The following is a 27,923-nucleotide window of genomic DNA, read 5'->3' on the forward strand; positions in this document are numbered from 1 at the left end:
ATAATTTTACTGTTTTTGCTGTATTTTGGATCAAATAAATGCAGGCTTGGTGAGCAGAAGAGAATTATTTAAAAAACATTAAAAATCTTACTGTTCAAAAACTTTTGACTGGTATGTTAGCCTATAGTTTGAAGTTCAAGATATTAATAATTAATAAGGTGAGTCTGAGATGTTTATTTGACATTGATTTCACATTTCTTGTTTGTATGAAGGCTAAATACAAACAAAATGTGAACATTCATTTATTTGTGCTGTTTTTTAAAAAAAAAAATTCAATAGTTTTATAGGAAGAGATTTCATAGACTTGGCAAATTAATTTTTCATAAGTTTGTAGGTACAGACCTCTGTTGTGGGTGTTCTTGGCAGTTTTTATGAGTTTTCACTGCTAGCTGAGAAATGCATTATATATTGGACTAAATGTGCTCCAATTAATACTAACTATCAGAACAGCTGGAATATTCCAGAGTGCAGGTAATAACAAATATTAGAAATAATATATATGCACGCCAAGGCTGCAATTATTTGATGAAAAATATATTGTAGATATGCAATATTGTGAGATATTATTATAATTTAAAATAACTGTTTTCTATTTGAATATATTTTCAAATGTAATGTATACCTGTGATGGCAAAGCTGAATTTTCAGCAGCCATTACTGCAGTCTTCAACATGACATGTTCCTTCAGAAATCACTCTAATATGCTGATTTGGTGCTGAAGAAACATTTCTTATAATTATCAATGTTGAAAACCGTTGTGTTGCTTAATATCTGTGGAAACTGAGATACATTTTTTCAGGATTCTTAGAAAGTTCAAAACACTGCTTTTATGTGAAGTATCATGAAGTATCTTAACAATGTAAATCTGTTACGTTTGAACCATTTAATGTCCAAAAAAAAAAAGTGTATATGAATATAATTTTTAATTTATGGACATTTATGTTTAAGAATATATATTTACTTAAAATATAAACAATAAGTAAATTATAATATAAAAATCTAAATAAATTATAATGACGTACAACTGGTTAATATTTACCATAGTTAAATAGTCATGGCCTATCTTTGTAGGTATTTCGTGGGGCTGCATTATAAAAAAACAGCTTCTGGGTGCTAAAGGACAGATGGGCTTGTCAATGCTAGCATATGAGTGGATTTGCTGAGACCAGCAGAGCTGTGTAACGCTGGGAAATCCTATGAGCAAGGAGGGTTCATGCACGGCCCTCTCCTTCAGCTCCAGAATCACACCTGTCTGCTTGCTTATGCCAGCCAGCTTGTTCTAGGACGTGCTGTAACAGTGCCTGGGCCTCTCGATGGCTCTGCAGGTGCTGAGTATGTTCTTGCACTGACAGGAGCCGGGCTCATCACACCTGTCTCCTTCCCATCATCCCGGACACTCCAGCAGTCTTCAATTAACACTGTGGCATTCCAGAGCTATCAGAGCGCTGTATGGGTGTCCACGGCCATGACCTATCAAAATTATCTCCTTAACCTTTAGAAGACAGTTTTCCACTACAAGAGCACTGGCTTTCTAGGATTTGGAAATACTCATGGTGTATTGCTCTTATTGACACTCAAATAGTCGAATAACCCGAGAATCTGGCTAAATTTGTTGCATTTGTGGGAATAATAATGTTTTCATTCCAACAATTTTCAGCAGGTCTCAGTTACGCAGTGTTGGGATGCCATCGCCAGCTAAGGCTCGGTACACCCCTCTTCCGCTGCACACCGCTTAATTTATACCCTCATAATGTGTGATTAGCATTAGCGATGTGACGGTACTGGGTACTTCTGAGCAATCAGAGGGTTCCCTTCACTCCAAATACTAAGAAAATGTGCATAGCTGCCTGAAAGCAGTTATTCAGAGTTTAATTTCAGCTTTCAAAGCTATGCTTAGTGTTTTGATTTATGGCACAGCAAGTGCAGAACAGGCCTCTGAGACTGGAGGAGGATGGGGAGCAGAGGAGGCACACAGTTATATTAGATCCTTACTGAAAGTGAGGAGACGAGACAAGAAGAGACAGACAGAACGATAGATCTAGAGAGATAGAGAAAGCAATAGATAGACAGAGAGAGTGACAGATAGACAGACAGAGAGCGTCACATTAAGAAATATGAAAGAATAAAGAGAGCGATAACTGACAAAAAGTGACAGATAGACAGAACAACAGATAGAGAGAGACAGAGAGTAACAGATAGAGACAAATAAACAGAGCGACAGATAGACAGAGAAAGAGAGAGACAGGACGAGACTAGGGTTGGGTATCGTTTGGGTTTTTTTCGATACCGGAGCCAAATCGATACTTTTAAAACGGTTCCGGTGCCTTAACGGTGCCTGAACCGATACTTATTAAAAAATAAACAAAAATTCCCCCCAAAAATGATGGATTGGCCATTAGCACTATAAACGCATTATGTCTGTTTCATTCATACTGGATGCCTGAGGGCAGTAAATTGACATATCCAGTCACAGAAGTACAGAACTCATGACCCTCCAGGAAATCCCTTATATGGACAAAGGCATGGCTATTATAGCTGTAACGGAGTAAACAGAACATATAAACGTTTTGAATGATAAAACAAAGACAATAAACACTTGACTGCGACAATATAGTTTATCGGTGTTATTTAAGCCATCTCTGGTATTTTCATAATAATTAAGTACATTTATAATAGGCTGACCATATTTTAGTTTTCCAAAAAAAAAGGACAGTAGGGGGCGGGGCTTCACCTAACAGTATACGTAGCAAGGTTTTTTTTTTGTTTGTTTGCTTATTTTGTTTTTATAATAAATAAAAAGAAAACAAGTAGAAAGAATAGAAAAATAATAGGGAATGCCAGTATTAGAGGATCATTTTTAAATAAAAATAAAACAATTCAATAGAACAGAAAAAGAACAGATAATGCTAGTGTTAGAAGGTCATTATTTATAATAAACAAAAAGAAAATAAGTGGAAAGAATAGAGAATGCTTGTGTTACAGGCTCTTTTTTCTTTATAAATAAAACAAGTAGAATAGAAATAGAATAGAGAGTGCAAATGTTAGAGGGTCAAGTTTTTTAATAAAAGAAGATATTTGGTTACAATCATCCGGGTTTAAATCGCGCTCAAATTTATTTGATTTTGATGCAATATTTACACTGAAGCTCGCAGGCGGCTATGGTTAGGGGCGTGACATTTCCCGACCAGGCGCCCGAGTGGTGCCAATCACAACACACACTGGCTAGTTCTAGTATACCCCCAAAACAAAATCAAGACTTTGTAAAAGAGCATAATAGGACCCCTTTAAAAGTAGCCAAATTCTGTGTAAAAAAACGCGGACTTGGCAACCCTGCATCCAACAAGAGCTACCAGAGTCAGATTTGACTGATCACAGGTCGAGAATAAGGAGAGATGACTGACAAGACCATGCTGGAGTATTTGCTGCTCAACAGATCCTGAGCTCATTGACAAATATCTGATCATGTATGATGTGCTCCCTTTACACAGAGTGTGTGTGATTGCGAAATCGAAAGTGAAAGTAACCACAGTGCAACAATGAAAAGGGACCCCTTCCAAACAGTGTTGCGTTTCGAACGTTGTTTAAGCGACATACACCGATATTGCGGTATTTTAAAAATTCATATCATAACAAAAATAAACACCGGTATTCGGTATGAACCGGTATACCGCCCAGCACTATAATCATGCTAATAAAGCAATTTGAATTTTAAATTTGAGAGAGAGCGACAGACAGAGAGAGAAAGAGAGAATTGCAGAAAGAGAGCAAGAGATAGAGAGACAGAGTAACATATAGAAAGACAGAGAGAGAGAGAGACAGATGTAAAAAGTGGCAGATGAGATGAGAGAGACAGACAGAGAGAGAGAGAGAGAGACAGATAGACAGACAGACAGAGAAAGTGACAGATAGAGAGCAAAAGATAGTGAGACAGAGGGAGAGACATCTAGAGAGACAGATATAAACAACAACAGATAAACAGACATAATGACAGAGAGAGCAACAGACAGACAAAGAGAGTCAGCAACAGATAGACATATAGGTAGAGTGACAGACACATGTTCATGTCTTTCATTCACAAAAAATGCCAGCATATTTCCTTTAAATACAGTTCTGAATATCAGAAAACGGTCTAGCTAATGTTAGGGTCATGGCACCATATACTGTAGAATCCTTCAGGTAATGCCTGTTCATAGAGATTTTAGAGAGTCAGTACCTGAGCTGCTTGTAATGTTATACACTGATCGATTTTGCGCAGGCATTATATTATGTCATCATTAAAGTACTTCAGGTATTATATAACGCAATTTGCAATTTCTTTAATAAGATTTATTAAAAGTACTGTACTTTACAGTATCCTGGCCTATTCTGAGTTACATAACTCAACCATCCTGTTAATATCAACACTATCCTTTTAGCCTTTCACACAGTATTAAAGCAATCTGGAGTTCATAGCACATATGCCAGTCTCTACACATATAACTGTTATATAATGTTGAACCCAAACAGTTGGAGTGACTGGGGGCAGATGGCAGAGGCCGTCTATCTCACTTCAGTGCAGTGCAGAAAGAGAGCACAAGGACTGGATAGCCCATCTCGCCCTCACCCCCACCTTTCCTCACTCGCTTTGACGCAGGAGTGACTGCCATGTGTGTAAAATGATCCCCAAAGATAAAGCTTCTAATTTGCAGTTTATTTCTGCAGCAGGCACTGGGCAGACTTTAGAAACACATACAAATACCCTACCCCCACCACACACTCCAAAACACACACACACACACACACACCACTATTTGAATCTGAGCGCTTGAAAATAGAAGTGCCAAATGCCATCACCATAGCGATAACCCTTTACCTGGACTTCTGAGAGCCTCTGAGGAATGTGGGGGCATGAAAGGCGTGGCAATAACGAGGAAAGATACACAATTAAAAACTGCCATGACCAGAGGCCTGCTGCACTAATTGTCCTCACCAGCAGATGGGGGTATGAGCTTATATGTGCTTTAGTTAAAGGGGTAGTTCACCCAAAAAATACTGTGATGTATATGAATATCTTCTTCTAAATAGAGAATGTTGGAAACCAATAGCTTTTTTAAAAAAAACGGTAATAGTAACACATTTTCAAAATATCTTTTGTGTTCTGCAGAGAACAAAGAAAGTCATAAAGGTTTGAAACAACATCAGGCAAAAATTATGATAATTTTCATTTTTGGGCAACTGATGGATTCAAATCCATAGGAACATTTTTGAAATTCATAATTTGAACTTAATTGTTGCTTTACTGGTGCAAAACAGCATTTGATTAAGTTTCACAGGCATATTCATACAGGTTAAAGAGTTAAAGAACAAATAATGTGACAACAGCTCAACCAAAATATTCCTACTGTCAATCAAACGATGTGACCCTAACCCTAACCCAGATTGAACATGGAGGCTTTGAAATACGATGCGTCTCTCTCTCACCTCATACAGTTGTAGTCAGTGCCACATTTGAACAAACTGATTTTTTAATGCAATCATGGCTTTGACTACCCCCATGTGTTGTTAATGCAGTTTAATTTTGCTAAGCATTGATAGACCACCTTCCAAACCTCTTTTGTAGCGTATATAAAAAGTCAATATTTTGAAATATTTGTCTGAATTATTTCTGAAGAATTTCACAACAATGTGCCATCGAATTTCCAGAGATATTTCAGAGCACAAAAGTAGCATTATCAATTAGTCTGGGAGTTTTGTTTGATGGTTTCACAGAAATGCTGTTTTAGAAGGTGCAATTCAGTTGCATTTTCTGACAAAAGCACTCTCATTTTAATGAACGCAATACATTATACACTAAACACAACAGGAACCACTTATGTCTTAATACTTTTAAACTAATACTGACAAAACCACAAACAGAACTCTGTGATCTTCCTATAAAAAATCTCACAAAACAATCACTGTCAAATAACCTTAAAAACATAAACTTTGATCCTCTCACAAGAAAACCAGGCTAACTCAAATCATCCTACATCCATCCCATCAGGCTGTTCACCCAACCGTTAGAGGACAAATAGTTTGAGACTATGAATGAGCAACAGTTTCATTGTTCAAAAATAGGAAGCCACTGTTCAGTGCTGATGCTCATGGTACAGGAAGTAACCCAGAGCTTCTGTTTGTCTTGTCAAATCTCCATGCCAGCTCAAGTACTTAAGCAGCCCCCAGCACAAATGGCGGCTTAAGTTCGGTGTTAGCTCATCCCCTCAGACATCCTAAATCCTGGGAAAAAAATGCCCAAGGGCTGGGAGAAGCTTGGACGTCAATCAGGGGTCTCTATCAGTACTTAAACTGATACACACTGTTGTTTGAGGAGGCTGTTGTCTTGTTACCATGTGCTTTTATGTTGTTTCGTTCCAGAGCTATAGCCTCTTCCGTTACTTTTTGTACTGGAAACCCTTCACAAATAGCAACAGGTGGAGATTCACAGGAGGATGTTGTACATAAGGGGGTTTCTTGGCTCAGACCTCTGCTGTGATTTCATTTCCTCTCAGTACAAGACAGCCATGCCGGTGATGTAATTCCCTACTGACCCTATGCAAACAATTCTAGCAAATAAGATGGACACAAAAGGCATACAGGCATCCTCACTCACTATTTTTTTTTGTCCCTGAGGGAGTGAGCAAAGAAACACTGCTGTCACTTGTGATCAAAATCTGAGTGATTCTGACTGTGAAAGTCCAAAATGTACTTTGAAAAGTTTCATAGACTACCAAGTGTACAAACTGTGTGTACAAGTATACAAACTGAACTGTGTGAGAATTTAATGAAATTCTAATCCCATCATTATCATTACCATACAGTGGGTATAGAAAAGAATCCACAAATTACCATCAAATTGAACTGAACTTGAGCAGTTCTGCAAAGAAGAGAAATCTTGCAGTCTAGATGTGCAAAGTTAGTAGAGACAGATCCTAACACACTAAAGGCTGTAATTAAAGCAAAATGTGGTTCAACAAAATACTGACACAAGGGGGTGATTCTTTTTCCAATTCTGTTTTTTTATTTATATATTTTTTTCGGACATGTTGGTGTTACATATTTCACTTGGATGTTATAAGTTGCACTAAGTAAATACAGCTGGATAAAATAAAAACTGTGTCCGACTTCATTTCAGGCTGCAAAGCAACAATATGTGATTATTTTAAAGGAGAGTGATTCTTTTCTATACCCACTGTATTGCTTTGTTTTATACTCTCTCGCTCACTTTTTCTTTTTCTGCCTGTTCCTTATTTTTCCAGGTGTCCAGGTGCTCTTGGTTTAACGCAGTTGCATTAATTGCAGTGGTTTTGCTCATTCTCTCGATTAACACATTTTCACAAGGAAAAATCTCTCTGTGCCATTCAACTATGCATCACTAAAATGTTTCTCTTTGTTTGTTTTAACCTCCTTTAGGAGGATTCGGTAACATTTTATTTTAAGGTGTCCTTGTTACACATGTTACATGTACTTACTATTGTAATAGCAATTAATTATGATTAATTACATGCAAGTAACCCTAAGACAAACCCTAATCCTAATCCTAACGATATAGTAAGTACATCAGTACATTTATGTATAAATACACTGCAACAAGGACATCTTAAAATAAAGTGTAACGAGGATTCATAGTCTCAGTTATCTGCAGAGGTTAGCATGTGCTTGAATGAGGTTGCGGATTTAATATGGGTTTCAACAATGCAAAATACTGAGATGGCTCAGTAGAAAGGAATTAGAAATGCTGCCTTGACATCTGACAGAAATGAAATAAAATAATAAAGTTGGATACTAAAATAAAACTAAAAATGAAACTAAACTAAAATAAAGCTAAATCGACATATTTAAAAACAATTACATTAAAATGACAAAGCATATAACAAAATTACTTCACCTGAAAACAGAATATACATATATATATACAGGTGCATCTCAATAAATTAGAATGTCGTGGAAAAGTTCATTTATTTCAGGAATTCAACTCGAATTGTGAAACTCGTGTATTAAATAAATTCCATGCACACAGACTGAAGTAGTTTAAGTCTTTGGTTCTTTTTTTTTAAATTGTGATGATTTTGGCTCACATTTAACAAAAACCCACCAATTCACTATCTCAACAAATTAGAATACTTCATAAGACCAATAAAAAAAACATTTTTAGTGACTTGTTGGCCTTCTGGAAAGTATGTTCATTTACTGTACATGTACTCAATACTTGGTAGGGGCTCCTTTTGCTTTAATTACTGCCTCAATTCGGCGTGGCATGGAGGTGATCAGTTTGCGGCACTGCTGAGGTGGTATGGAAGCCCAGGTAATATGACAATAGTATATAGATAATACTAAAACAACACTGCCTTAGAGCAATTTTTTCAGTGGTGCATGGATTCATTTTATTTTGTGAGACTGGGTCGCTCTCCCCACTCACTTCAAGCCTTGTTTTATAAAATGGTCATGAAATGCCTTTTTATATTATTTTGTAATGTTTTCTGATCTTATAATCTTTATATGGTTTTCCATCAAAAACGGTCATTTTCTACCTGATTTTAGCACTCTGATTTGAACACTCCATTGGAAGGGGTGTGTCTACTTCAATGTGAACGCCCACAGCTATGATTGGCTGACATCTTTGCATATGAAATGAGCATTACTTGTGGAACTCTCCCAAAAACTTTTGCTGCGTTTTACTTTAACAGGCACCAAGATTAACTAATCATGAAAAAAAACTACTCTCATTGCATCAAAGGTTGCAGCGCTGCACTGTAGCCGAACACAGTCATGTCTACTGAGCACACAATGCAATGAGCTCCTTAATGCAACACAATTTCTGCAATCTCATGAATACTTTTATCATAATTAACACAGTGAAAATGTAAATAAGAGTCTCGAGCAGAGTAAACTATGTCATTGACTATAACAAAGATTCTGAAATCAAATCACTCATAGAATCGTGCTGATCTTGAATTGACTGCTCCAGCGATTATAAAGAGAACATTATTTGAATGCTTTCTGTATAAAATATTCACAATATAGATATAACAGGAACAGTGTGAAGTTTTTTTAGTCAATGGCTTGATTCACTAACGCATGCTGCTGTTCATGCATTAGTGAATCAAGTCGCAAAACCATTTTGCAACTGTAGCGTCTGGACCAATCAAACACACAATATATATTTAGTTTTTATATTTAACAAATACTCTGTAACCCCCTCTCAGTTAACAAGCCATACGAGGACCCATGAACCCTTCCCCCGGAATGCGTAACACCCCAGGAAGCCAAAACAGGCCCCTTTGTTGCATGGCAACCAACGCTGATATCACTGGGTTTATTGGCCAAAAGTATCTAAAGCAGGGAAAATCCCTGCATGTCCCAGGACAAACGCACAGTAGAAAACATGAGCTGATTCGTTACATAACAAAGAACGTCACATGACCCCATAAATATTGCACCAATTACAGGTCAGGAAATGCAGTTTCAGATGTTTATATTATGTTTCTCAAGGTTTTCTGGACTAAAACATTTTTTTATTTACCTTGCAGCAGTATTGCACTTGTGATTGATGGACAGATATGCGTTGTTCAGAACACATTTCCTTTACATACAACGATTACGTATGTTAAGGGGCGTTTCGAGGGGAAATTGTGATGTCATGATCGTCCCGATTTCAAATCCTGACGACTGCAGTTTGTTTTTATTGCAGAGTAACTTCTCATTTGTGTAAATATCAAGAACATTTTGATTCTCCATTTCAATGCAATGGCACTTTGGAGTTTCTCTTTACATCATATAACAGATTTGTCATGTTCACCAACTCTCACTGAATGCAGCCTGGCCAGTGGTGATCCACTGTGGTGTGTCTGTGGCTCTGAGCATGACTAGTTGGCTCGAGCTCTTGGAAGAGATACTTCTGATTTATATTGACTGTAACACTCTTATTGCCAAGCAGGGTGCTCCCTGTCACCATGGAGATTAACAGCACTTCCTGACAGGTGCAGTGAAGGACATATTACCTTGTCTTCACCATGTGGTCATACCAATAGGGCAAGGTCTCCAGTCCAACATGGTGGGAGGGCACGTCACTAGGCTAAGAGGAGGAAGGTTTTACATACAGACTTCAAATCTGAGGGGTGAATGTACTAAACTAAAGGTATTTCAGTGAAAAGCCTTGTGCTAACTACAGATAATTAGGTTAAACCAGCTGCTAATTGTGCTGAAATAGCACTGTACCATCAATATTTAAATAATTTCATTGTTATTCTCTCACAAACAAACTCTTATCCTATATAAATTAGGCTCATTATTAGGGAAGCTGACTGATATTAAAATGTAATATTAAAATACTACATTATTTTGTCTAAATTTAAAACAAAAACAGTAAAAACTCAAATCAATCTATTCAAATGCTACAAGTGGATTTAGGCAACATAACATTATAGTGTAAGGTATTAAATATATTTTAAAATCAGTATAAGATTCATTTTTAACTTAAAAATGAACTAATCAAATGACCAAAGGTCATGTAAATGTAAAAATAGGGGAAATGCACAATTACGTAGACAATATTCACACAAATAAAATAAAAAATAAAATAAAATATGGTTTTGATATATTGTGTAACGTGTGCAAATGCTATGAGTGGCCACAACTAATGTAACAACCCACTGAAGACTTATTTCAATTACCTTCATCTTCAGGTCTACATAAAGTCTTAAGTTCATAAGTTTCAACATGACACACATATGAAACCAAGAAACAGAGAGAAGCAGTAAATAAGCATTCTCAATAGAGAAGCACTAGCCCCAGCCTCCGGAGCAACAGATTACCCTGTCAGCACTGCAACAGAGGCAAGGAGGCCTAAACCCGATTGAGCGTCCACTTTCAACTTCACCTGCTGTTTGGTCTAGCAATGAGCCATGAGACGAAAGAGACACACAAACAAAAGACCACACTCTGGTCTTGCTGTTGTCATGCACAACAGCAACTGCTAGATCTGGAGCTGGTTCCCTAAATGCTGAGATGCTGACACATGACAGATGGGCCACATCTTGATTCATTCAGTGCTTTTGTATTTGTGATGACACATGCAGGAACTAAATGAGATGAAACGAGGAAAGCACTGCAGGTGCACCATATTAAAAACAAGACCCTAGATTCCCATCGTTAACGGCAAACTGGTATGACACAACTGCTCAGAGGGAGAACGCATAGGTCTAACGTTGCCGCAGCCTTGTTTATCTCCGTGATGGGCAGCTTTGTGTTTAAATGGGACAGTGGGCAGGGCTCCTGGTGTAGCGCTCTTATTTTTATTGCTCCCTCAGGTGCCAGAGAGGGGATCAGGTTAGCAGAAAGCTATTCCCAAACTTAGCCGTGACCCCCACGGCAACACTGGGTCCATTTTCCCTCTGGCGACAGCCAGTCTCTTAGCGGAATGAAATAGTAGGCGGGGAGTAGGCTGATTTAGTCTTCCTGACACCTTTGTCTGTGGATGACAAGGAGGAGGGGAAGTGCCCTGGGCAAATCAACACCATTAACAGTGCCTGTGCCAAAATCCCCACTGCCTGCTCTTGCTATGACCTACCAGTGCTCTCGAAAAAGGACTGTGTCCTCCACACCAACTGCATGGCTACAGCATCACAACCCAGTCCCAAAATAACATGTGGACCAATGAGAGACGGTTACTGGGGGACATGCGTATTATGAAAACATGCATGTTTTCTAACTAAACATCTCACACTTGTATCTTTGAAATGAAGCTAACATTCAAAGGATGACATGCATACTTTAAATGTGAACTAATTAGGGATGTTCATTTCGGTTATTTTTCTTAACCGACAACCGACGCTCGTTAACCGACAAGATTATTTTAAATTAGAATTTAATTAAATTAGAAAGGATAAGTGTCTGTGACCCGTTAAAAAATACTAACATTTGTTTCCCGGGGATTAATTTTAACAACAGAACAACAGAACATTAGGATTCACATGGTCTTCATATCACATCAATCACTTGCAGCGCTTCTGCGAGCGGAGAAAAACATAATAAAGCTAGGCTATATATATATATATATATATATATATATATATAACGAATAAATAGGCCTATTCGAGAAACATATTTTTACTTAAATTATAAATTAAGAAAATTAAAGAAAAACAAGTAGCCTAGTATGCAGAGTTTCGGTTCATTTTTGTGCTATGCGAAAGGAAACAGACGACAGAAATCGGCATCCTATTTTTCTTTAGGCTTATTTTACAAAAGCACAAAGACATTTATTGTGCATGTACACAAATACAGGCAAACCTTTTACAATTCCGATTATCTTTAGGACTAAAAGGAGTAGTTTCTTCCACTGTTAGAAGGAAAAAAATTCAAGTGATTGTGCCGGCGCCGCATGCGCACAGTTAGGCATTGCTACCTTGACAATGCAGCCTGTTCATTATCATAATAAAATACAGTCAGTCAAACATATGGAAAAAAAACTATGTAGTAAAAAAAATATGTAGTAAAATCTGTTAAGCCGTTAAGGTTAAGTGTTATCACTGTACCGCCGTGATGTTATGCAAAACATTTTGTTTTACGTGGATATTGGAACACAAGTGAAGTACATAATAAATAATAATAATTTTCCATACAAATACATCGCGAATACGGAAACATTTGAGTTTGTGTGGAATGAGAGACCCAACGTTGGTTTCAGTTTCGTTTTAACCTAAATTAATTCGTTTTGGCTTGTCATTTATATTGTTATAGCTTCTTAAATTTTTAATTCTTGTTCTTTTCTAAATATTGTTAATTGAAAGGATTTGTTGTGGAGTGAGGGGAACTAAAATAGCCTAGCTATGTTTACAGTGTTTCACTGTACCGCCGTGATGTTATGCAAAACATTTTGTTTTACGTGGATATTGGAACACGAGTGAAGTACATAATAAATAATAATAATTTTCCATACAAATACATCGCGAATACGGAAACATTTGATTTTGTGTGGAATGAGAGACCCAACGTTGGTTTCAGTTTCGTTTTAACCTAAATTAATTCGTTTTGGCTTGTCATTTATATTGTTATAGCTTCTTAAATTTTTAATTCTTGTTCTTTTCTAAATATTGTTAATTGAAAGGATTTGTTGTGGAGTGAGGGGAACTAAAATAGCCTAGCTATGTTTACAGTGTTTATTATAATGTTTGTAAACATTTCCGGTATTAGGACTATTTCTGAATGAAATAATAAAATGTGACTTATACGCGACAAAAATGCACTTCTTTATTTGGGACTTCATCACTCGTTTCTACAAAATCTAAATCATTAGCCATTAGGACATTTTTCTACATGCACTTAGGAGTGTGTACGTGCATGTTCGTGTACAAGTATGCGACTCCTCCAACCTTAAGGGATTTTAGTTATGTGCTGAGCAGGTACAGAAATAGGATTGGAGGAGGAGCCCCATTATTAAGGGGGTTCCACTCTTGACAGATGTCATGGCAATGTCATAAATAGCAGGCCCGAGATAGATCCTGAGCTGGTATTGGTTTACAAAGCCAGGAAAATAAACAAGTGAGGATTTACCAGGTAGAAAAAAAAAGATAAAGGGTGGGAGAGAGGTTAAATGTGCTGGGAGGACTGACATGGGATATAAACAGCTTCACAGCAATTTAGAGAGCTGACAGTTGCTAATAAATGTTTTTTCACCTACGTTTTACACATTTTTCAAAGCTGTGATGAGTACTGACCTGCAATGAATGGGCATAAGAGGTTCACACTTAAAAAAAAGCCATTCATATATAAACAAGTATGTCCATGTATGTGCCAGAGTCTCAGCCAAGATCCCTGAACTAGAGGATGACAAACGTCCCCACCATGATGGATGTGCAGAAAAACAGACTAAAGGTAATAGACAGCTCCAGGAGACACATGATACTGACCCCACAGTTAACTGCAACAAGCCTCTCTGTTACTCGCTATCTTTCCTTGGGGCAGCAGGTTAGGCAATTACATACTCTTAAAAGTCTTATAGTTAGTATAGTTAAATGTCTTATAGTTGGACATTAGAATAAACCTGTGAAATTAGGAAGGCTTTGAATGGAAATCATCAAGTAAAATACAACAAACAATGTTCTGTAATAATACAGAACAAGTGATTGTATCTTTTTATACACAAGTCAACACATGATAAACCAAGTAAACTAGAATAATTTGAAATTAAATTAGTTCAAAAGATCAGTTATTAGTGACAAATACAGACCTGCAAAATAAAAAATGGTATCCCCATCACTGCTTATATTAATGATAAATTCCACTTCCACTAAAAAAAAGCAATGTTTTAGTTCATGCACATACCACAGTATTCCAAAGAAGAAATTTGATGTAATGGTTTCTGTTTATGAAGGCTATAATTTTGTGCTTCAGTAATGGTAAAATGGGTTTTCCACTCATATGTTATATAGTATATACCCATTGGAGAATCTGAATAATACACACAAACACATGCACGTTTGTTTTTGTGAATTGTGGGGACATTCCATAGGCGTAATGGTTTTTATACTGTACGTATGTATGAGCTATTGCCCTACACCAACCCTACACCTATCCCTACCCCTTACAGGAACCTGGGTTTTGAAAAATGGGGACATGGAGTAATGTCCTTATAAGTCACCTTCTCCTTGTAATACCTACGTCATACCCATTTCATTATACAAATTGACACAAATTGCGCACACACATACATATACAGTGGGGCAAAAAAGTATTTAGTCAGCCACCAATTGTGCAAGTTCTCCCACTTAAAAAGATGAGAGAGGCCTGTAATTTTCATCATAGGTATACCTCAACTATGAGAGACAAAATGAGAAAAAAAAATCCAGAAAATCACATTGTAGGATTTTTAAAGAATTAATTGGTAAATTCCTCGGTAAAATAAGTATTTGGTCACCTACAAACAAGCAAGAGTTCTGGCTCTCACAGACCTGTAACTTCTTATTTAAGAGGCTCCTCTGTCCTCCACACGTTACCTGTATTAATGGCATCTGTTTGAACTCATTATCAGTATAAAAGATGGATGTGCAGAAAAACAGACTAAAGGTAACAGACAGCTCCAGGAGACACATGATACTGACCCCACAGTTAACTGCAACAAGCCTCTCTGTTACTCGCTATCTTTCCTTGGGGCAACAGGTTAGGCAATTACATACTCTTAAAAGTCTTATAGTTAGTATAGTTAAATGTCTTATAGTTGTGATTGTATCTTTTTATACACAAGTCAACACATGATAAACCAAGTAAACTAGAATAATTTGAAATTAAATTAGTTCAAAAGATCAGTTATTAGTGACAAATACAGACCTGCAAAATAAAAAATGGTATCCCCATCACTGCTTATATTAATGATAAATTCCACTTCCACTAAAAAAAAGCAATGTTTTAGTTCATGCACATACCACAGTATTCCAAAGAAGAAATTTGATGTAATGGTTTCTGTTTATGAAGGCTATAATTTTGTGCTTCAGTAATGGTAAAATGGGTTTTCCACTCATATGTTATATAGTATATACCCATTGGAGAATCTGAATAATACACACAAACACATGCACGTTTGTTTTTGTGAATTGTGGGGACATTCCATAGGCGTAATGGTTTTTATACTGTACGTATGTATGAGCTATTGCCCTACACCAAAGAGGTTCACACTTAAAAAAAAGCCATTCATATATAAACAAGTATGTCCATGTATGTGCCAGAGTCTCAGCCAAGATCCCTGAACTAGAGGATGACAAACGTCCCCACCATGATGGATGTGCAGAAAAACAGACTAAAGGTAACAGACAGCTCCAGGAGACACATGATACTGACCCCACAGTTAACTGCAACAAGCCTCTCTGTTACTCGCTATCTTTCCTTGGGGCAACAGGTTAGGCAATTACATACTCTTAAAAGTCTTATAGTTAGTATAGTTAAATGTCTTATAGTTGGACATTAGAATAAACCTGTGAAATTAGGAAGGCTTTGAATGGAAATCATCAAGTAAAATACAACAAACAATGATAGTTAAATGTCTTATAGTTGTGATTGTATCTTTTTATACACAAGTCAACACATGATAAACCAAGTAAACTAGAATAATTTGAAATTAAATTAGTTCAAAAGATCAGTTATTAGTGACAAATACAGACCTGCAAAATAAAAAATGGTATCCCCATCACTGCTTATATTAATGATAAATTCCACTTCCACTAAAAAAAAGCAATGTTTTAGTTCATGCACATACCACAGTATTCCAAAGAAGAAATTTGATGTAATGGTTTCTGTTTATGAAGGCTATAATTTTGTGCTTCAGTAATGGTAAAATGGGTTTTCCACTCATATGTTATATAGTATATACCCATTGGAGAATCTGAATAATACACACAAACACATGCACGTTTGTTTTTGTGAATTGTGGGGACATTCCATAGGCGTAATGGTTTTTATACTGTACGTATGTATGAGCTATTGCCCTACACCAACCCTACACCTATCCCTACCCCTTACAGGAACCTGGGTTTTGAAAAATGGGGACATGGAGTAATGTCCTTATAAGTCACCTTCTCCTTGTAATACCTACGTCATACCCATTTCATTATACAAATTGACACAAATTGCGCACACACATACATATACAGTGGGGCAAAAAAGTATTTAGTCAGCCAATTTTAAAACCTGAATGATTTGACATATTTTGATATTCCACAAGATAAAATAACTGAATTTACCCAAATTATCCTGTAAAACGTTACCTGTCCTTGATTCTTAATATTGTGTTTTGCCTCCTTGAGCATCAATGACTGTTGTCGTTTGTTGTAGTTGTATATGGGTCCCTGGTTTATCCTAAGCTGCTCACTGTTCTTAAAAAAAGCCTCCAAGTACTTTAAGTTCTTTGGTTTCCTCGCATTTGACCTCATCCCCTGAGTAGCTTAATGATTTTGAAATCCCGCTTTACCAATGGGGACATTTGAAACACTCATGCCCAACAGTCACAAACGGCTGCAAACAGCCACTGATGCTCAAGCAGATAACACCAAGGGTACATTAAAATTTTAGAAACAGAAAATTGTGTAAATTATAAGTTATCTATATTTTTTCTTACCTTTTGTTTTTTTACATTTTACCAATAATACATATTGCACAGATTCCGCAAGAGGCATGAAAACCATACATAAACATAGTTTAGCTGAACTCACCCTGATGACTTCGGGCGTCTGTTGAATGAGAAGTGTTGAGCCTGTGTCCCTTACAGTAGAAGTCGGGATTTGTATAGCAGCAGGTGCACTTGAGGGTATTGGTGTAGGTTTGCATTTAGGTGTTTGTGCAGGTGTAGATGCAGTCTCAGATGGAGGTATAGGCAGCGGGAGGGGAGCCACCTCTGCTTTGGTGCTGGCCAGTGTGTCCTGGAGAAGACGCATGACCTCTCGCTCCTTAGACTGGGTTCCTCTCCCAGCTCCACTCTCTACCAGCTCCTGAGCAAAGCTCTCAATGCTCTCAAGAATCCTGAGCAGCAGAGCTCCATCATCCTCTTCGGTGGCCTCAGCTGCTGTTTCAGAGGGCTTGGTCACCGAGGGTCCAGACACACCGGCCACTGGCATATCTTTAGCAGAGCAACCTATCAAATGCTGGGGGGAGCCAGTCTGCTGGGCACAGTTTTTAAGTTTAGGGGGCAGTGGAGGTTCCTTTTGCATGTTCTGGGAAAGACACTCCAGGTCCATCAGCAGTTTATCTATGTCATCGGCTCCCCCTTTATTAATGTGTGAGGTTGACCTAGAGAACAGTCTGGAATCTGTGCTTTTTGGCAGGTACATCTGGTTGACCGTCAAGTCGTTTTTAGGCTTGAACACAGTTCCATTTCTGCTAAGTTCATGAAGTTTTTCTGAAACACCACCACTAGGTTCAGAATAGCCAGTGGGTCTTTTGAACAATGGTCTGGACTCCGAAATACTACAGCTGTGCTTCCCATCCCCTTTAACTGCCCTGTCCGGCATCCTTCCCACATCTGAATCCTCCTCCTCGATATACAGAGCTTCCATGGCATCCTTACAGAGGCTTTCGCTGCTACTAGATAAGAGAGAGTTTGTGGAAGAAAATGTGTCCGGTCGGCTGGTTGAGACTGTGTGGTGGCAGATATAAGGCGTTGATCCGCTACTGGAGGCTGAAGGCAAGCTGCCATGTGGGAACCCATTAGTTGATGGAGGTGTACGTGCTGACAAACCAGGGGGGCTCTGAATGGGTTTCACACTGCCTGCAAGATCCCTAGAGCCTTCTGGAGGTTCTGGCTGGGAGGGTTTAACTCGAGGCTTTGTGGGCGGAGGAGACTGAACAACGTCCTCGTAGCGTGGAGGTTGCTCATTGCCAAAGATGGGGGAGAAAGGGATTTGTTGCAGCCCGTGTATGCTGTTGACTAGTTCAGCAAGCTCGCTGTGCTCCTGCCTCACACTCTGCCCCTGTTCCAGTTCAAGAGGAAGCCTCTTCAGATAGTTGGAGAGGCGAGCCATCACATTTTTATAAATGACTTCAGGGTTCCCTGAGTCGTCACTGCTTCCACCTATTGACTTCCTTTTGATACACTGTTTGATGATGTCTGTGCACTTCTTCAGATCTTCCGAGCACTTGAGGAGAATGTCCAGACAGGCTTTAATGTCTTCTCCTGAGGCACTGCTGTCTGCCTTGGTCTTCTCCAGTATGCGGGTAATTAAGTTCTCCTCGGTGAGGCTGTTCAGATAGAGCGTGGCCACATTGTTTAGGTTCTGCTCTAGGGATGCACTGCGACTTAGCTTATGCTCTTCGAGTACAGATTTCTGAAACAGGCCGAAAGGAGGACAATTCTCATCATTGCCTGTGAACTGGCCATAGATTATGTCTAGATCAGTGGACCTCCTGCTGAAGGAGTCCGGCCGAACCTTACGGCCCTTTCTGAAAGTCACGTGGCTGGAAGAGTATTTGATTTTCTCAAATGAAAACTCCTTGATTTTTCCGCTGGCCAGGTTGATAGCTTCCCCTGTAATATCCTTGAGGCTTGCTGAGCTTTGGATGGCAGATCCTTTCTTAACTCTGGGGATGACCTGGTGGTAGTCATCGCAGAAAGCACCAGGTCCAGTGTTGCCATTCTCCATCGTTTTGGACTCATGAATGCTGATGGGCCGGTCAGAGCAGGCTCTAGATATGGGGGTATCAAGAAGTTCCGCACAAGTGCTGCGGTGAGCCACTGTGCAGTTTAGTCCATGTTTTAGTGCACCACAGGGCCCATTACAGTAGTGTACAGTGTGCTGGACACGACGGTCAATCACAACGCTATTATAACAGTTAATACTGCTGACCACAATGCTATAGGTAGCCGCCATGGTCTTTCTTTGTTCATAAATCCAAAAGTCTGCTTTGTAATATAACGCTAGTCACCTAAAAATAATAAATGCTATGTAGACACATTTATATAAAAATGTCAAATAATATAAATCTTAAAAAGCAAATAAAAGTTGCTTTGCTTAGCCTCAACTGCTGCTTTAGCTGATTCCAAGGAAAAAAAGGATTTTCATATCAATCCTTCACCGGTGTCCATTGTTAAAGGGAAGTTACATTGTAACATTTAGCAGCAAAACTATCCATTCCTTAGCATGGGCCCCAATGGCCTAATGATAGGCCTCTGTGTGCAGCGCTCCAGATCATCCCCCCTTTGGACAGCCGAGGCCTGTGGGCATAAAGAAGTCCTCTGGCTCCGTCTCCAAATCCAAATCCACAGCATACAGCCCACCTGGTGACAGGCTTCCGCTGATGTGTTCAGCAGATGTTCAACCCTCTCTCTGTCTTTATCTTGCTTTACCGGCAAGAATCAGATGTTTAAGAATCCAATGTGAAAGCCACCTGTGAGTAAAAAGACAAAAGTGGGTTAAGGGGAGACAGAAAGCACTTTTTCAGATCAACTGAAATACAAGTCTCTGAGACCCTAGATTGTCCTATTGTATCCTTGAACTAATTGTGTAAACTATAAACAACACTGAATTTACAGCCTCTATCCAAATAGTCTACAACCACAAACATGTTGGTTTTCTTCAGCAATAAAAGGAAGTTTCCGCCTCTGAGTGAAATATATTATATTAATGTATTTGGTAGATGATGTTTTTACAGTGACTTACACTGCATTCAATGTACAGTTTTTACATCACAAGTGGGGCATATATTTAATGTTATTTATTTTGAAAGTGAACAATGCAGATTTTATATTGTCTTTGGTCAACATATCTTTTCATTAAATTATAAGCACATTACACTTTTAACTTTTCTTTGGTATAGCTAAACCACAAAAAAATGATACTAAACAAGCTCAAAGCACATTAAAATATTCTGCAAGCCAGAAGTGAACCACAAACGATGTCTTTCAAACAAATATAAACCAAAAAATAAAATGACGTGCTGTAGTGCCTAATGCTGGTATGTGGTTATAAAGAAAGACCTAAGCCTCAGGCATCTTAGGTCTCCTGTGTTATGTCATTTGACTACGTCAAATGTAGTCCTTAAGCCATCTTCAAAGAGGCCCACATCAGTGGAAGCTGTTAAAGAGCTTGTGAAGAAAGTACAGAGACACACTATTAACATTCTTTGACAACACACCTCACTCTGCCTCTCTTCACTATAAAGTGAGTTTACTCAAAAGAGAGCATTTCAAATACACAAATGCCATAATTGAACAGTTGTACTTGTACCTTAGGTTGCATACTGAATCATTCCTCAGGCAAGGAACATTCTTTCCTGTAATGCTCTCATGACAAATATTTGTACTGTATTATTGAAGACCGGCACTAACCAACAACAACATGCACAAGAGCAGTCTTCCTGTTTCCATGTGCTACTAAAAATATTGTGAATTTAACTGCAGTCTGTACTATTTAAAGTTTACACAAACAAATTAAACTTTTTACACAAACACTTAAAATGGTCTCATTGTGAATAATGAATAGTATATATTTATTAGTAATTAATTATTAAATTTATAATTATAAAGAATTAAATTATTATTATAATTAAATAGTGCCTTTTATGGATTTCTCCATCTCATATTGCACTAGATCGATCATGTCCTTCATACACCCAAAAGGTAGTTCAGTTTAGGTATTTTGAAAAGAAGTTACTTTGAAAAAAAAAATGTATCAGTTTTTTGGCCATACAGTGAAAGTCAGTGGGGTCCAGTGTTGTTTCAGACCCCAATAACTTTTAATGCATGAACAAAAACTATTGAAACATCCTTCAAAATATCTTCTTATATGCGTCACTGCAGAAAGTAAGTCTTACAGGTTTGGAACAATATGACGGTGAGTAAATTATGACACTTTTCATTTTTGGGTAAACCATCTCTTTAACAGATGAAAGTTCTCAGTTTCTCCTTCAGTGCAGGGCTTCAGACTCATTCTTCCCACTGGTCACTCTTTTGCGACTGACTTTCTCAGTTGGTCGCACGAGCACACGATTTGGTCGCAATATTTTATTTTATTTTTATTTTTTTGTGCGTAACATGCGATTAATCAATGCATGCTGATGAATTTTTATCATAGTTTATAGTTATATGGAAATGAAAGTGGTTAACATTCAACCCGTTCTTTTTCATCCCTATTATTATTTGTGATTTGAATTTTGTGAACGGGAGATCCTCTTTTGCCGTGTTATAATCTTGTTGACACGTTTTACAAGAAAATATAATTGTCTGTTTTGCTTACATACATCTACACATTTCATTTTTTAAGACTAAAACAAAAGATGAATTCATTTTTATTCTTAATTAAAAAGCACAACAACAATAAAACAGTAAGATACAATGACAAACTAGCTTACAAAACGTTTATCAACAAAAACGAATAAGATTAGGCATGGCATACACCACATGCTGTACTATATACCGACTAATATATTACAGAACATTTAAGCAAACACTGAGGAATCAAACAAAAAATTAAAATAAAAGAGAGCCTCCATAGCGTAACGTGAGGTAAACAGCAAAGATAAAAGGCTTTTCAAAATGAAAACAAAAAGAAAAGTGAAACTAAACTTGCTGTTGGTGACAGTGCTTGCATGTTTTTTTTCCCACAAGAATACTAACATGTTCACCTTCTCTGGTTTAAGAAGTGGTCTTTTACTTTACTTTAGCTCGAAAACCATCCTTCGTTTCCTAAATATACGCGTCATTTTTGCTGCACGCACCTTCGCGCTCGTGCTGACGCGGAGAGTATAAACCAGGCTCTACACTCGAAGCTCTGCTCATTCTGCTTCGTTATGCTTTGAGTTTCGTTTGCCGTTTGATGTTTCTCATATACAACAGAAAGGCAGCACTTATGAGTTGAAGAACGCGGTGGTTGCAGAAAAAATGGTCGCAGTAGCCCTGCAGTGCATAGAAAAATGACATCAGCGACATGAATAAATAATAATTTCAAGTCTCTACTGCTCACTCTCCCTCTCTCCAATGATAATTATGTCAACAGATGAGTCATTGAGAGACTGGAGACATATGTATTTCAATATATATAAGGGAATGAGCTCATTATTAGTATTTCTTAGCCGAAAATGCTCTCCACAGCCAAAACACGGTCCTTTATTCACCAATTCCTATTTCTTTTTCCCTCTTGCTTTTATATCTCACTCCTTCTGGCCCTATTGTTTTTCTTCCATTTTTTCTTCCTCTCACAGCAGGCCTCATTAAAGCCTTGTCTTCTCTGTGTCTCAGCAGAGCAACAGCAGAGAACAAGTCTCCAGGATTTCTACCACAACCTTACCTCATATAAGCTCTGACGACAGCCATACATGAAAGCATTTATAGCAGTATAATCTGCGTTCACAATATAGACTTATAAATGCATTACATGTCTGTATTTCCTCACAGTATCGGAAACAATGGTCTCTAGTTAAAGTTTTTCAGCATGCATTCATTACAGATGGGTACTAGATTGGTGGCATATGGAAAAACATTCAGAGAGTGAGATTTACAGAGACAACCCACACCCTCCGTAATCTGTGTACTGACACGGTTCACAATGGACAGGTCCTGCTTGCCCGGCCAGTTACACTAAAAGCTGGTGCCGCCTGTGAGAACCTTACAATGAGAGCCACTGCCTTTGCAAAAAGGCAAAGAGATATAGAGTATCAAATGCATAAACGGTAAGCCAGCTTCAGGATGCCAGGATTTACTTCTGGGGGGTCATGAAACTTCATCAAAGAATCCCAAAAACAGACGCTATCTCCATTTCCACTGTGTAGCACTGTCTTAGGCGTCTTACATTACGGACAATGATTTTTATTGCTCTGGCCACATCCTCATGCCTCCTCGCAGCAGGACTATGGCATGTTCACACAGGTTATCAGGAGCCCTAGGCATCTTTCTCCTGGTGTTGTTCAGAGTCAGTAGAAAGGTCTCTTTAATGTCTCTTTAAGTTATTGGAACCGTGACAGATGCTGATTCTACTGATTCTGAACATAATTTACAGTCACAGTTTAACATAACCTATGTTATAGGTTTGAACAATGGTTAAACCAATAGCAGGCACTTCTTAAATATCATAGATTCAAAGTAAATATAATGAGTTTGTACTTGTGGTCGTGCATGTTTCTGTTTACCATGGGCAGTTTTGACTTTCCATGGCCAAGGCTCAGTAAAGACACACTGAAGAATTTGTTTATCATAGAGGATAACACTCTTCAGCTCCAGTGTCCCCAAACAGAGCCTCTCAATAACATAGGTTGCTTTCAAAGTAAGCTTTGACGTAACCGGTTGTCAAGTCGGGATGAACTCAATATGACAGGAAGAGTGTGGACCGTAGCAAAGCGACAGCTTTTTAATGACAATTTAATGGGCTGATCAACATATGATCCTGCACTCTCTCCTTTGCCTGCCGTTTCTATTTCCAAGCCGGTGGGGGGTTAAAGCAGAAGCCTTCACACCCTCACTCACCCAGCCTTCACATCATTCAGTGGGTGCGGACACCCATACAAACATCTTATATATCTGATGAGAATCTTCTTACTGCATAGGACCTCCCTGGTTAGCTGGCTTAGCTGCTTTGGGATGGCTAGCTATGTATGAAAATTGAGATGAAGAATGTCCCTAGAAGATTAAGTTTTAATTGTCAGGTAACAGTCTTTATCTCAGCTTAATGTTGTAATTAGCATACAGTGATTGTTATGGAGAAAGCAGTGCATAAAATGCAAACATACTGTTTGGAAAGCAAGACAACATCCACCCACAGTTTTGAGACTCTCTCTACTGGCAGGAGCATGAGGAATGAGGATGCAGCAGCCTCATTATCTTTCTAATCCCGTTGTTTTCACGCCCTACATTCGTTACATGTTTAATTACACCGTAGCAGTCACAGGCCGAGAAGTCACATCCGTGTCCTGTCACATCTGCCAGCGCTTTTCAATTTCGTGTAGAGACTCTTGGCTGTACAATATCGGCAGCTTTGGAGCATCTTCCTCGAAATAACATCCTCAACATGCTATATACTCAACAAGAAAATAGATCTGGTTATTTCTGCCAGGTAGAGCAATAAATCACAATGCGCTGGTCTGCTTATATCTGGCCCAATTAAGAGTTGAAGGATGAAGAATCGATATATGTTACAGTAGTGCTCATTAAGGAACCACTGCAAATGGAAAGCTTTCCCTTTGGGAGGTAAATTGGGAATTTGTGTGAGCCCTCCCTTGTTAGCGGTCAGGCCTGGTCTTGTTACTGTGCACATGCTGTCGAAGGGGGGCACGCCATGAGCTTTGTTTGTCTCCGCTTGAGTAACGACTTTCAAAAGCTGTTGCTGCAAGAGAGAACCTGACCCCCGTGACAACAACACATTAATAAAGGAAGGATTACACACTCGCTGGCCACTAACTCCTTCACACAGTGACCAGGGTGCACACTTAACCCTTCACAGCCTCAAGGGGGAAAATGAGAAGGATATCACTGAAAGGAGGGAAAATATGGATGTTTTAAAAACTGAAGATAGCAATTCAATTAAATGTTGCGAAATGTGGCATTAAGTGCTTAATTATTATTCAGAGTGAGAGACTGGGAATGAAATGGAGTGCAAAAAGAGAAAGAGAGAAACACAGCCTGAATCAATTTCATTATCATGATTGGTTTTCTTCTGAAACTACTCCATACATAAATGTACAACAAAAGTAAATGATAAAAAACAATAAAAATCTGGCCAAGCTACAAAGCATGCTTTAACTATGATTTAACCAAGTTCATCAAGACATTCCTGAATCAGCATTAGATTTTACGGTTAGTTCTTATCAGACATTCTTATCAACCTACCATTTCTCTCTAATTTTAAGGGTTGTTAATAGTTAAGGTTGACAAATCGTGCTCCTGGACCAGAAAAAGATTGTTGTTTGTTATTCAGAATTTAAAGGAGAATGTATTTTAAAATACAAATAAATTCCTCAATTTAATTGAAGTAGCAACGAGGATGCAGAATTTCAATTAAAATTTAAATTATGTGGGATTAAATCAAAGAGAAATTCAAAGTTATACTTTTTTAAACTAGACATTTGTTAAGACAACTTTGAATCTTGGCTTGATTAAATTCTGTTTAAAACAGTTTTGATGGTTTTTGAAAGTTCGAAGGTTTATAGCTAATACTTTTAAATACTTTCCAAAAATGAAACAAAAAAATTACTGACACCAAACATTTGAACAGTAGTGCAGACAGACAAACAGAACAACATTCCACATCCTATTTGGCAGTTTAAAAGCCCACATTTCATAATCGTTAGCACAAAATGTCACACTTGTTCGTTTTCATTTCATTTCATAGCCTAAAAGAAACAACCACTGACCTAATTCTTCAATGCAGTTTATCAAAATGTTTTCCAAGGCTCTTAAACACTCTTTGGGAGCATAAATTACACCCCAAAAGAGGGGAAGAGATATTCTAGATTGTATTCCAAATTTTTGTTGCAGCAGGAGGAAGCCAGCAGTCAGCAATTAAATCTTAATTAGTGTCTATTGTTTTGAAACCACATCAGTCAGATGGAACAAAGCGATGGTTGTAACTACTCACACTCGTATGAAGACAAAGCCGCATGAATGCTTTACAGATAGAAAAGCTAATCAGCAAAGGCCCTCTGCTACAGCAAAGCAGCCTCTGGAAAAAACCCCTGCACTGATTAAAAAAAAAATAATAAAAAAAAAGTGATGTGTAGCCAAGTATGGTGTCCCATACTCGGAATTTGTGCTCTGCATCCCATCCAAGTGCACACACACAGCAGTGAGTAGTGATCAAACACACACACACACACACACAGTAAACACCAGGAGCAGTGGGTAGCCATTTGTCTGTTTTTAAGTCGTTGTGGTGTTCACACTACGTGACTATGTAAATGATCTGTAACCGGGGGTTACACACTACACAAGCTGACAACAACTGTCACCCAACGACTCTACAAACCACATTTTGTCACGAAAACACACGAAAGAATTGGAACGGGAATGACGCGAAACAACACGTGAAACAGGAGTTGTTTATTTGAAAATGGATGTCGGGAATAAATTAGTGCTGCAAGCTGTTTGCTTGAGGAAAAATTTTGCTCCGTTTATGGTGTCCAAACTTTTCTTTAAGCCATGTTGCTGCTGTTGTTTTTCTTCCACTGACCTCAACCCATACCTTGCTCTCTCATTGGCTGTAGCTCGTCACGACACCTGACACCACATGATGTCGAGTCGGCCGACCGGTCCAGATATTTAGTATGCTAGATATTTGTTTGCCATCGGCGACGCGTCAGCGAGCCTTTTTGATGCATTGTTGTGTAGTTCACACAAAGATTGCTGAGCGCCGATCACCCGCTGATTTTCCCCCGATCACAACCCGACCTGTCGGCGAGCTCGTTAGCTTGCAAATCAGGCTTAAAATGCTGTAGTGTGAACTTAGCATAACAGTAACTAACAGTAACGACTGCCTCCACTGTGCATTACTTTCTTATCTAACTGATTGCAGGTCACGAAAGACAAAGAGAAGTCAAAGGAGAGGAGATATAGTACATGTTGTGCATTTTGTGCAAACAGACAAACTCCATGATTATTTCATTTCCAAGTAAGGGACCCGGGTGACCCCGACCTCACTCTACACAGCAGATGTATCGTATCGCTTGGTCATCTTTTTATTATATTCCATTCCTCCTTTTTTCCACTTACTCTTTTCCTTCACTCAAGCTCCCTGGGGGGGCCTCAAACAGGATTTAGATATAGTGAGCAGAAGCTCTTGACAGGGCTGACAGCTGACCCAGTGCAGACACTTACATTATGCATTTGACCGACACTTTTATCCAAAGCGACTTGTAGTGAATTCAAGGCACACATTTTATTAGTTTGTGTTCCCTGGAATGGGACAGTTCAGCAGAGAGAGAGGAAAAGAAGCAAAGCTTCAAACAGACAGGAGACATATGGGAGAGAGGTACCTACCAAAAAGTCAGTGGCAGAACAGTAAAAAAGTGCAACTCCTCTTCAACTCTAACTAGTCATTACTTGACAAGAAATGCCAGGACAGGACATTTTGTTGGCCGCTTGGTTTCTATTCATGTGTTGTTTTTCTGGGTAAAATCCTAAATCCTAAATCCTTGGCCTAAAATTTCACTGCACACACACTACAGTTCAAAAGTTTGGGGTGAGTTTTTTAAAGAAACTAATATTTTTATTCAGCATATACACATGAAACTTATCTAAAGTGATAGTAAAGACTTGTCCATTGTTACAAAATGTCCATGCATTTCAAATAAATGCTGTTTTTTTGGACTTTCCATTAATCAAAGAATCCTGAAAAAAGTATCACGGTTTCTACAAAAATACTAAGCAGCACATCTGTTTTTTTTTTTTTTTTCATAATAATAAGAAATTTTATTTGAGCAGCAAAACAGCATTTTAGAATGAT

The 27,923-nt window shown here is 38.3% G+C and overlaps 1 protein-coding gene across 1 annotated transcript in view; it reads right to left on the reverse strand.

Moving 5' to 3' along the window:
• Window positions 1-27,923, reverse strand: part of LOC107550604 (serine/threonine-protein phosphatase 2A regulatory subunit B'' subunit alpha-like) — a 93,636-nt gene that overhangs the window by 14,330 nt on the left and 51,383 nt on the right. The window contains exon 3 of the mRNA XM_016231919.1: window positions 17,217-19,884. Within this exon, the coding sequence (XP_016087405.1) occupies window positions 17,217-19,367 (2,151 nt within the window). The 5' untranslated portion in view covers window positions 19,368-19,884. The remainder of the gene's footprint in view (window positions 1-17,216; window positions 19,885-27,923) is intronic.

This window comes from Sinocyclocheilus grahami, unplaced genomic scaffold (assembly GCF_001515645.1).
Source record: "Sinocyclocheilus grahami isolate Dianchi unplaced genomic scaffold, SAMN03320097.WGS_v1.1 scaffold402.1, whole genome shotgun sequence".
NCBI lineage: Eukaryota > Metazoa > Chordata > Actinopteri > Cypriniformes > Cyprinidae > Sinocyclocheilus > Sinocyclocheilus grahami.